The 12,516-nt window shown below is 45.5% G+C and overlaps 1 protein-coding gene across 1 annotated transcript in view; it reads right to left on the minus strand.

Moving 5' to 3' along the window:
* Positions 1-934: 934 nt before the first annotated feature.
* The window catches only part of slc1a5 (solute carrier family 1 member 5), a 31,450-nt gene continuing 19,868 nt past the window's right edge, over positions 935-12,516 (minus strand). Inside the window, 3 exon segments of the mRNA XM_055663660.1 lie at positions 935-7,162; positions 9,150-9,284; positions 11,736-11,930. Of these exon segments, the coding sequence (XP_055519635.1) occupies positions 6,937-7,162; positions 9,150-9,284; positions 11,736-11,930 (556 nt within the window). The 3' untranslated portion in view covers positions 935-6,936.

Below are 12,516 nucleotides of genomic sequence, written 5' to 3' on the forward strand. Positions count from 1 at the left end.
AGGTTCATCCACATCACCTTGCAATTGACAATATGCTTTCCACAGGTTCAGGCCAGTTCCTTCGTCTTACTGAATAGTGAAAGGCCTGGATGGAGTGGATGTAGAGAGGATGTCTCCAATACTGGGAGAGTCTAGGACCAGGGGTCAGTCTCAGAATTAAAGGACGTTCCTTTAGGAAGGAGATGAGGAGGAATTTCTTTAGTCAGAGGGTGGTGAATCTGTGGAATTAATTGCCGCAGTAGAGTGTGGAGGCCAAGTCAAGTCATATTTAAGAGGGAGTTAGATGTGGCCCTTGACGCTAAAGGGATCAGGGGGTATGGAGAGAAGGCAGGTACAGGATACCGAGTTGGATGATCAGCCATGATCGTAAAGAATGGCGGTGCAGGCTCGAAGGGCCGAATGGCCTACTCCTGCACCTATTTTCTATGTTTCAATGGATATTTTTAAGGCAGAGATAGATCAATTCTTGATTAGTACGGGTGTCATGGGTTATGGGGAGCAAGCAGGAGAATGTGGTTAGGAGGGAGAGATAGATCAGTCAAGATTGAATGGCGGAGTAGACTTGATGGGCCGAATGGCCCAATTCTGCTCCTATTCCTTCTGAACTTAATCAGGGATGGCAGTGTGGTCAAACTCATCGGAGATGGACACAAAACGCCGGTGTAACTCAGCGGGACAGGCAGCATCTCTGGAGAGAAGAAATGTGTGACGTTTCGGGTCGAGACCCTTCTTTAGACTAGGATTGGTCAAGCTGTTGGCTTGTCAGAAGGAAGAGATAAGCATGGAAACAAAAGTAAAACATACACACAGGGAGCTGAGCGAGCACAGAACACTACGAGCTTAGCAGGCTGCCGGTTCTTGATGTTAAGATGAGCATAAGGAAAAAATATATATATTTTTAAAACGAACAATTAAAAGACCATTACAATTTAGCTCAGCTTGCAAAGACATATTTATTGACTTTTTTTTTTAAATGAGATTTTATTCTTCTTCAAAATAAACATCAAATGCTAATTCTCTCCCCACCACACCTGCCCATTTTGAACTTTGGGAATGAGGGGGCAGGTTTGGGAGAATGAGACCCAAGCTTTATTTTGACAGAGAGACACACAGACACACACACATCCAGACTGTACAAACACAAAACAGACAACGTGGATCTCCAAATATCACTTAAATCACCATCACACAATACATTTCTGTTAAGAGACCGACACACAGAAATTTTAAAAACTAGGCCACAAATGCATAGAAATCAGAAATAGAACTGTATTAAAAAATATATTAAAGCACTGAACATCACAACTCGGTCAATCTGTGACGAAAATACCATCCTCTGGAGGAGCAGGGAGGGGCACTAGTATTTTAGATTAGAGATACAGCGCGGAAACAGGCCCTTCGGCCCATCGAGCCAGCGATCACCCCGCACACTAGCACTATCCTACACACACACACACACTATGGACAATTTACAAGTTTCACCAAAGCCAATTAACCGACAAGCCTGTACGTCTTTGGAGTGTGGGAGGAAACCAGAGCACCCGGAGAAAACCCACAAGGTCCTGAGGAGAAAGTCCAAACTCCGTACTGGCGGCATCCGTAGTCTGGATTGAACCCGGGTCTCTGCCGCTGTAAGGCAGCAACTCTACCGCTGTGCCACTACCACTGCCCCTATTAACGTTGAACTCAAGAACGTCCGAGTAGCCCATACAGCAGGGCCTCACACACGTCAGTTAAATACATGCTCCAAATTAATTTAGACGTTCGGATTTATCCAAGTCCGAGGGATCAGCTGTGAGAACACCACATCCAGACTCCACGAATCTCATACAGCAGAAGCAAGCATCTTTGAATTACATACAGCCCAGTTACTAAGACTCACTAACTACACCATAGCTTGTCCAAGCCCATATATAGACAACAAAACAATATCACTTTATAACCTATGGACTCGACAATGATTTCAACAAATTCAATTTCTACAACACTTCCTTATCTTCGAACATTTGATATCTGATTGTGGTTTTTACTGTTGCATTTACACATATTCTCGATTATTATATTTAGTTTTCTCCTTTAGTATATTCTTCATCCAACAACATTTTATTTTCCTTACACTGTTGTCACTCAACTCATTTATTCCTACCATCTCCCTTTCCCCTGTTCTACACTTACCTGCAGCTACCTGATACCTGGAGCAAAACATCAAGTGCCGGAGTAACTCAGCGGGCCAGGCAGCATCTGTGGAGGGAATGGATGGGCAGCGTTGCAGATTGGGAACGTCTCCTATCCTCCGATGGGCGGAACAGTGTCCCAGGGATAGATCCGCTGCCTCACAGTGCCAGAGGCCCAGGTATGATACCAACTTCAGAAGCTGCCTCTGAGGAGTTGGCATGTTCTCCCTGTGCCCAAGTGGCGTACCACCAGGAGTTTCATTTTCCTCCCATGTCCCAAAGACGTGCGGGTTTGTAGGTTAATTGTCCCTTTGAACATTAGCGCTAAGTGAGGTTTGTGCGGGAGTGAGGTTACACAGAACTAGTGTGAACGGGTGATCAAAGGTCGGCATGGACTCAGTGGTCTGTTTCCATGCTGTGATTAGACTAAAACAAAAGCTGCCTGTCCCGTTGAGTTACTCCAGCACTTTGTGTTTTGCTCGAAGTTTTCAGCATCTGCAGTTCCTTGCATCACCATTCCCCGACAACGTCCAGTTCTGCCTTGGAGCCAACTATCTGTAACATCACTGATGACTATTCCTACACAAGCCTTGCCTCGCCCATCCACTCCCACTCCCCACTGAATGTCCACGCTCAATGAAGGAAACCAGGAGGCAGAAAAGATTCAGATCACATAGTGTTGAGCTGATTGAGCCGATGTCCCAATCAATAACTGTGCGTGTGTGTGTGTGTGTGTGACATTGACAGTCGAGTTTGTGCGGTGGTCCCAATATTAAAACGCCTCAAACTTCAACAAAAACTGCTTGAAAGGCCACACGTGATAAATGCCTTTGTGGGAATGCAGCTGCTTCTAGTTCGACCGATCAAATCTAATAACCGATCACACAGGCGAGAAAATTGTAACATTCTCATCATTTTAGTGGATGGCACAGAATCACGTGCCTTCAATCGAAAGTGATAGTGTGTAAGAAAGACACAAAATGCTGGAGTAACTCGGGTGGGGGGGGGGGGGGTCAGGCAGCATCCCTGCAGAACATGTACAGGTGATGCTTCAGGATCAGTCTAAAGGAGGGTTCCCATCCGAAACAGACCCGCTGTGTTACTCCAACATTGTGTGTCTTTTCTTGGTGAGCCAGCAGTCTCAGTCCCCTCGTTTCTACTTTTTAGTGCAAGGTGTCCTTGATGCAGTGTTAGAGATGGAACTGTTCCCCACAACAACAAAAATGTACCCACCTGCCACACAGCAATAGGTAGACACCCACCAGTGTTATGACTTTTGAGTGTTATGACCCATAGTGTCAGAACTGAAATCTATACACACACAATGGCTGATCTGTAACCATCTTACTGGATGGAGACAGACCTTAGAGAACAACTGGAGTCAGTCTCCACCCGAAACGTCACCTATTCATTTCCTCCAGAGATGCTGAGTTTCTCCAGCCCATGATACTGAAGTCTAGTGTCATACAGTGGACCCACCAGTATAATGCACCCGCATAATATAATGGCCGCTCAGTGTTATGTTGTGACACCATCAGTGTTTGAAATCTACAGTGCAGAAATAAGGAAATGAAAATGTGGGGAAGAAAGGAAATAAACTTGGAGCTAAAAGGGAAAGAAGACGGAGATGTTGGCAGAAGAGAGTAGATGGCCTCTAACATTGACACAACCAAATGGAAACTCCTCTTAGGTTGGAGATCCATTTTTAACCCAAAAAATCAATTTGGTAACCTTGATATTCATTTCTTATAATCTAATATAGTTACAAGTTAAAGTGAATCCTTAGTGTTTTATAATATACACACTAACCTGTCCACACATTGACAGGTTAGACTTGCTCATCTGTTGTAATAATTAATTTGTTAAATGTTTTATTTTTTTCCTCTTTTTCCTGGCGAGGTTGCTTTTTTTTTTACCCCCCCAAGGAGACCAGCCTTTTATCCTCTCTATAACCAGGATAGCTCACATATTGAAAGTCGTGGAGGTTGAGTGGAGACTTGTATGCCGGAGGGAGGTGGTTTGTGGAGGAAAGTGTTCGGAGTTTGATGCAAGGGTAAAATAAGGTGGCTTTCACTCCCTCCGCTGAAATTAAAATAGAAAGGGTTGGAACTACAGAGTTTTTGTACCAGGAAGGATGAGTCCCAGCCCTTCAGATGTGCGTCATCGTCCCTGTGTATTCACCATCAACCCATCATTTCAATTCATCTTTTCCCCTTCAAGTTAAAGATTTAAAACTACTGCCTGGTAAATCTAGTTAGTATTTTTGTGCCCGTCCAGTTATATTCCAGAAAGTTACAACTTATATTAATCTGATACAGAAACAGGTTGCTGGACCCCCCACCTCCATCCCCAGTCCACATCTATTGCCAACCACATTTTATACATCGATACAATTTTATCCATCCCACATTCCCATCAAGTTGTGCCACCCACTAGCACTAAAAGCAGCACAATTGACCTACCAATCTTTTGACCTATGTCTTTAGGATGTGGGAGGGAACCGGAGCACCAGGGAGAAACTTTGCATGTTTCTTCCCAGCGATCTCCCAACCTACCCCATTGCAAACTTTGCACTTTAAAAAAAAACAAAAAAACCCTGCACTTTCCCTAATAATTATAACGCCACAACGCACTATATTCTGCACTCTGGTGCTTTTCTCGTCGCACAACCAGTTGTACTTGATATGGCTTGATTGTACTCAGGCATAACATGATTTGACTAGATATAGCAGACAAAGAATGTTTGTCGCCGTACATCCGTACATTTGACAATGATCAACTAATACTCGATCTGTGTGGTCACAGGGAGAACGTGCAAACTCCACACAGGCAGCAGAGGAGGTCAGGATTGAACCAGAGACAACAGGTCTTGACTGCGTCACTGAGGATTTGGTATTAGTCCACGTAATTGGGCCTTTCCCTTCTCTCACCATTCGTTATAACTGGGAAAACCTCACTGCCGAAACACAATAAAGGTAGTAATCCCAAATGATTTGTTTGACTACCGAGTCTTGCTTATTACAAAGTCTTTAGCTCTACCAATTCTTGATAGACCTGGAGTGTTACACCCTTACTTATGGCCAAAGGGACTTCCCAATGGGAAAGCGAATTAAGATTCTGATGAAGGTTCCCGACCTGAAACATCATTTGTCCATTGCCTTCCACAGCTGTTGATTGACCCATCTTGTTCCTCCAGCACTTTTGTTTTTTTAACCTCATGATTCCAGCACCTGCAGTTACTAGCATCTTCAAGCGATGTTCTTGCCCAGTCTCATTGCACAGGTTCAGACAATGGGTTGATATGTGACAATCTCTCGTTTTTGTGATGTTGGGTGATGGATAAACTTCTGGACTGGTTCGAAATGCTACCCAAAGCTGCAGGGACACAAGGAACTGAAGATGCTGGAATCTTGCTTAGAACGCAAAGTGCTGGAGTAACTCTACGGGTCAGGCAGCATCTCTGGGGGGATACGGATAGGTGACGTTTTGGGTCAGGACCCTTCTTCAGACATTGTAGCAAAGGGGAGAAAGCTGGAAAAGTGATGGGGGTGGGGGGGGGGAAATGTGGCAAGTGATAGGTGAATACAGGTGAGTGAGGGGGGGGGGGGGGGGTTGATTGGCAGATGGGTGGATGAAGGCGAGAGATGAAAAGGAGACAAAAAGGGGACATATTTCCCTATATTTCTTCCTGGTTTCCCCAAATGTTTGTCCCTTTCCCACCCCCAGAATAATACAAACCCTGATTAAGCCAAAAGTTAAAGAGCAGAGGTAGACTGCTCTGATCATTATTAAAGCAAAATACTGCAGATGCCTGAAATCTGAGATTTTAAATATTTAGAAACAGCAACAAAAACTCAGGTCAAGCAGCATCTGCAGCGGGAACCAGGGTTAACAATTTTGATGATGATAGGCCAGCGACCTGGAATACTATAGACAGAAAATGGTGGAGTAACTCAGCAGGACAGGCAGCATCTCTGGAGAGAAGGAATGGGTGACGTTCTGGATCAAGAAGAAGGGTCTCAACCAAAAAGGTCACCCGTTCCTTCTCGACAGAGATGCTGCCTGTCCCGCGGAGTTACTCCAGTACTTTATGTCTATCTCCGGTGTAAACCAGCATCTGCAGTTCCTTCCTACACATTTTGGAATACCAATTGTTTTCACGGACTGCAGATGTTGCCTGGTCTGCTGAGGGTTCCAGATGTTCCCAGCTCTCACCACTGCACTCCCCTCTCTAGCCCCCCTCACCCGTGAGATAAAAGGGAACACAACCACCCACAATAGCAAACCCCAACACAACCGCTGTGAGCTATGTTACTTTGTAAAGAGGGAAAGGCGGGATAGTGGACAGGCATTCTGTTGCAGCATTGACCTATTGAGGGCCGTGGCAATGCACCCCCTTTTGTTTTTTTTGGAAAACGGAAGATTAAAGCTGGTTTCCTCAGGTCAGGTCCACATCTGTAATCACGGAGAGATGCCAGATTAGAGGCATCGTCAGAATCTTCAATAGAGACTGTGAAAGTTTTGGTGCTTCAGGTAAGAACGGTTTCTAGGCTGAAATATCTAGGCAAGAGATGGGAAGGGGGAATAATGAATATTGTCACCGGGTATCCAAAACCCTTAGTCGCCCACTTCACATCTTGCTGAGTGTTAGTGTGCGGTTAGGGGTGCATGGAGCTGAGGAATCCACTGTGATTTCCTCAGCACGAGGTTCTCAAGTATTTGTCCAGGTACATATAGATAATCCGGTCCTCACTTTGAAGGCTCACATCACCGACTCCTTCTCCAGAGGTCTCTTCTGACCTTCAATGGAAACCATCACGTCTTTGAGCAGGGGCGACCCTTCTTCATCAGGCTTCATTCCTTCCGTCTTCACCTCGGTGAGCTCCGCCACCTGAAGCGCTCGGCTCTCCTGCTTGTCCACATAAGCTTGCAGGATACCCGCTCCAAAGGCATCCCCCTGCACGTTGATAACTGTGCAAGAACGGTCTCTGCATTGAATGAAAAGACAAAACGGGGAGGCCATTTAGGACTGAGGTGCGGAAAACTTCTTCACCCAGAGATTCAGATTCCAATTCAATCTTTATTGTCATTGTGCAGTGTACAGTACAGAGACAACGAACAATAAAGTCTGAATCTGAATCTGAATCAGAATGAACACAGAGAGTTGCGAATCTGTGGAATTCTCTGCCACAGAAGTCAGTGGATATTTTCAAGAGAGTTAGATTTAGCTCTTAGGGCAAAGATTTTGCCCTGGTATTTTATTTAATGCACATGTTTAATCAATAATGTTTTATTATTAATGGTTAATGCTTTATGTGTCATTCCTAGACTGTGGAACAGCATCCCTCTTCCCATCGGAACTGCCCCCTCCATCGACTCCTTTAGGTCGATATTAAAAACCCATCTGTACTCCCAAGCCTTTCTTGATGTCCTCCGAGCGAGGGCTATATGTATGTAGTTTGTTTGTTATACTATTCTTATACAAATGTAAAGCACTTTGGCCAACGAGAGTTGCTATATAAATATATGTGACTTGACTTGATTCCTAACTGTCACTGTATGTCATGTTGTCACTTGCGGGCAGAGCACCAACGCAAATTCCTTGTATGCGAATACTTGGCCAATAAACTTATTCATTCATTCATTAAAGGGATATGGGGGAAAAAGTAGAAATGGGGGTACTGATTGGGGATGATCAGCCATGATCATATTGAATGGCGGTGCTGGCTCGAAGGGCCGAATGGCCTACTCCTGCACATATTTTTCTATTATTTTCCTAAAACACCTATGGATTAATCCAGCCAGCCAACAACACCCATTCATTCCCCATAGCAATTGATTAAAGGAAAAATTACATTAAATATTAGGCAAAAGACAAGGAACAGCACACTGTGGAGGCCAAGTCAATGGATACTTTTAAGGCAGATATTGATAGATTCTGGCTAAGTTCGGGTGTCAGGGATCATTGCCGACTGTGGCCAATGAATTCCATAGAATCACTACCCATTGCTAAAGAAATTCCTTCTCATCTCCTTTCTAAAGGTACGTCCTTTTATTACTTAGGTTGTGGTCTCTGGTGCTAGACTCTCTCACTAATGGAAAGTTCTTCGATAGAGTTGTACAACGCAGAAACAGTCCCTGTGGCCTAACTTGTTGACTAAGCTGCCCCATCTACACTAGTCCCACCTGCCCGCGTTTGGCCTCTATCCCGCTAAACCTTTCCTATCCACGTACATTTCCAATATTTTTAAAGTGTTGTTATAGTATCTGTCCTCAAGTAAGCTCATCCCATATACCCAGCACCCTCTGTGCGAAAAAGTTGCCCCTCAAATTCTTATTAAATCTCTTAAAAGATTTAATCTACATATTAAATGTAAAACATTTTTTTTAGTTTAGAGATACAGAATTTTGGAAACAGGCCATTCGGCCCACCGAGTCTGTGCCAACCAGCAAGCCCTGTACACCAACACTATCCTACACACTAGGGACAATTGACAATTTATTTTTAACCAAAGCCAAAACGGCATTTCGTTTGGACCTCAAGGGGTCCAAATGACAATTAAATTGAATCTTGATCTTGAATCTTGATTAACCTACAAGCCTGTACGTCTTTGGAGAAAACGGGAGGATGCGGGGAAAACCCATGCATGTCACGGGGGGAGTGTTCAAGATTCAACCGAGTTTGTCATGTGTCCCAGATAGGACAATTAAATTCTTGCTTTGCTTCAGCACAACAGAATATAGACGGCATGAATACAGAACAGATCAGTGTGTCCATATACCATTGTATAAATATATACACACACAGACAAGCACCCGTGGTCAGGATCGAACCTGGGTCTCCGAGGCTTTGAGGCAGTGACTCTACCGCTGGGCCACCGTGCCGTTCTTATGTTATGCTCAAATCTCAGAAAAAGAGTGAGGATTTTTGTCACCGCGCCGCCTCTGTGGATATGGAGAGAATGAGATACTTACACCAGCCAGTCCACTGCGAGAATCAGCGAGATTTCGCTGGTGGGTAGCCCCACGGCCTCCAGGATGATGGCGAGCGTCAGTACCCCTCCCGCTGGGATTCCAGCAGCCCCCACACTCGAAGCAGTGGCAGTCACTCTGTTGAAGAAAGCAAGCGCAGTCAACATTAGTACAGCGGTAGAGTTGTTGCCTTACAGCGCATGCAGCACCCGGGTTTGATCCCGACTACGGGTGCTGTCCACACGGAGTTTGTACGTGCTCCCCGTAACCACATGGGTTTTCTCCGAGATCTTCGGTTTACTCCCACATCCAAAGACGCATAGGCCTGTAAGGTTAATTGGCTCGATATAGGTGTAAATTGTCCCTAGCGTTATAGTGTTATAGCCCGCCCCACGGTGCGAGTTCATTCCAAGAGCTCTCCCGAGTTTAAAAAAAATCAAACTCGTGGTAAGCACGGAGAATGAACGTAGCGGGTACGTCGGAGCTCGGGGACGTCTCTCAGCGCTAACGGCAGGTACTCGGGAAGACTCGCTAATGGCAGGTAAGCACGGGAAGACTGGTGAAGATTTTTCAACATGATGAAAAATGTCCACGAGAGCCCCGAGTACCGACGAGTGGCCATTACCGTAAATCTCCGAGTTCGAATCAGGGCAAACTCGGGAGAATGGGCTCTTGGAATGAACTCGTACCGTGGGGCAGGGGTTTTAGTGTGTGAGTGCTCACTGGTCGGTGCGGACTCGGTGGGCCGAAGGGACCTATTTCCAAACTGTATTTCTAAACTAACTAAACAATGACACCAGACCCAGAAAAAACGAGATCTATGGTTTCAAGGGTATTTTAATGTCACATTACCTCGATACTGTGAAATTTTCAATTTTGCATACAATCAAGTAAAATTTTACTATACAACCATAAACATATCCACTAGAGTGCCACAAATGTAGTCTAGGAATAGCAGACTTTGTAGAGACACGGCTTGAAAACAGGCCCATCGGCTCAAGAGTCGAAATCCGTACTGGTTCTTATCCTACACCACACACACACTAGGGACAATTTTGCAGAGTCAATTAGCCTGCAAACTACATGTCTTTGGAGCGTGGGTAAAAACGGAGCACAGGGAGAAAACGCATGTGGCCACAAGGAGAACGTACAAACTATGTACAGACAGCACACACTCAGTGAGGCTTGAACCCGGGTCTCTGTAAGGCAGCAACTCTACTGTTATGTCACCTCAACATTACTGACACAGGACACAAAGTCACCAAGAGCCATCCAGCACCTTCTTGTAAGACATAAGAGCAGAGGTGGGCCATTCGGCCCATCGAGTCTGCTCCGCCACACAATATTGGATGAACTATTTTTTTTCCTTTCTCAACCCCATTCTCCTGCCTTCTCCCCATATCCTTTAATACCCTTCCAAATCAAGAACCTATCAATCTCTGTTTTAAAAATACCCGGTGACTTGGCATTCACAGTCTTCCGTGGCAATGAATTCCACAGATTTGCCACCCTCTGCCTCAACAAATTCCTCCTCATCTCCTTCCTAAAGGTACATCCTTTTATTCTAAGGCTGTGACCTCTGGTCCCAGTATTGGAGACATTCTCTCCACATCCACTCCACCTGGACCTTTCACTATTCAATATCTATTCAGTATATTTACCGAATAGTGAAAGGCCTGGATGGAATAGATGCAGAGAGAATCTGTGGAAGGACATTATTGCCATAGAGGGAGTGCAGAGAAGGTTCACCAGACTGATTCCTGGGATGGCAGAACTGTCTTATGAAGAAAGACTGGATAGACTTGGTTTATACTCTCTAGAATTTAGGAAATTGAGAGGGGATCTTATAGAAACTTACAAAATTCTTAAGGGGTTGGACAGGCTAGATGCAGGAAGATTGTTCCCGATGTTGGGGAAGTCCAGGACAAGGGGTCACAGCTTAAGGATAAGGGGGAAATCCTTTCAAAACCGAGATGAGAAGAACGTTTTTCACACAGAGAGTGGTGTATCTCTGGAACTCTCTGCCACAGAGGGTAGTCGAGGCCAGTTCATTGGCTATATTTAAGAGGGAGTTAGATGTGGCCCTTGTGGCTAAGGGGATCATGGGGTATGGAGAGAAGGCAGGTACGGGATACTGAGTTGGATGATCAGCCATGATCATATTGAATGGCGAATGGTGCAGGCTCGAAGGGCCTACTCCTGCACCTAATTTCTATGTTTCTAGAGTGTTTCCACTAGTGGGAGAGTCTAGGACCACATGTCACAGCCTTAGATGTAAATGACATTCCTTTAGGAAGGATATGAGGAGGAATTTCTGTAGTCGAAGCATGGTGAATCTGTGGAATTCATTGCCTCTAAAGGCTGTGGAGGCCAAGTCAGTAAATATTTTTAAGGCCGAGATCGATAAATTATTGCATAGTACGGGTGTCAGGAGTTATGGGGAGAAAGCAGGAGAACAGGGTTAGGAGGGAGAGATAGGAGGGATAGCCATGATTGAATGGCGGAGCAGACCTGATGGGCCGAATGGCCTAATTTCTGTTCCCACCACTTATGAACTTACAATGCACTGTAAAAAGTGAGTGTACTTACAGTATGGTGATGACCTGCACAAAGTCCAGAGGGATCTTGTTGAGCTGAGCTATAAAGACGGCAGCAACACACTGGAAGAGAGCAGCACCATCCATGTTCACAGTAGCACCGATAGGCAGAATGAATCGGCTGATCTGCTTGCTGACGCCATTGTTTTCCTCCACACACTTCATCATGAGAGGCAGCGTGGCAGAGCTGAGGACCAGAGGACAAAGGGTGTTACTGAGAGAAGAAAACTAACGACAGAAGTTGTGCGTCTGTGCAATTCTCTGCCTCAGCGAGCGGTGGAGGCAGGTTCTCTGGATGCTTTCAAGACGTCTGAAGAAGGGTTTCAGCCCGAAACATCCCCCTCCTCTCTCCCCCACCCTCTCCTCTCCCCTCCCCTCAAATCCTGTGGAATTCTCTGCCTCAGAGGGTGGTGGAGGCAGGTTCTCTGGATGCTTTCAAGACGTCTGAAGAAGGGTTTTAGCCCGAACCATCCCCCTCCTCTCTCCCTCCCCTCCAATCCTATGGAATTCTCTGCCTCAGAGGGTGGTGGAGGCAGGTTCTCTGGATAGTTTCGAGAGAGCTAGATAGGGCTCTTAAAAATAGCGGAGTCAGGGGATATGGGGAGAAGGCAGGAACGGGGTACTGATTGGGGATGATCAGCCATGATCATATTGAATGGCGGTGCTGGCTCAAAGGGCCGATTGGCCTACTCCTGCACCTATTGTCTATTGTCTATTTTCCTTCGCTCCATAGATGCTGCTGCACCCGCTGAGTTTATCCAACATTTTTGTCT

This window comes from Leucoraja erinacea, chromosome 38 (genome assembly GCF_028641065.1).
Source record: "Leucoraja erinacea ecotype New England chromosome 38, Leri_hhj_1, whole genome shotgun sequence".
Classification (NCBI taxonomy): Eukaryota; Metazoa; Chordata; class Chondrichthyes; order Rajiformes; family Rajidae; genus Leucoraja; species Leucoraja erinaceus.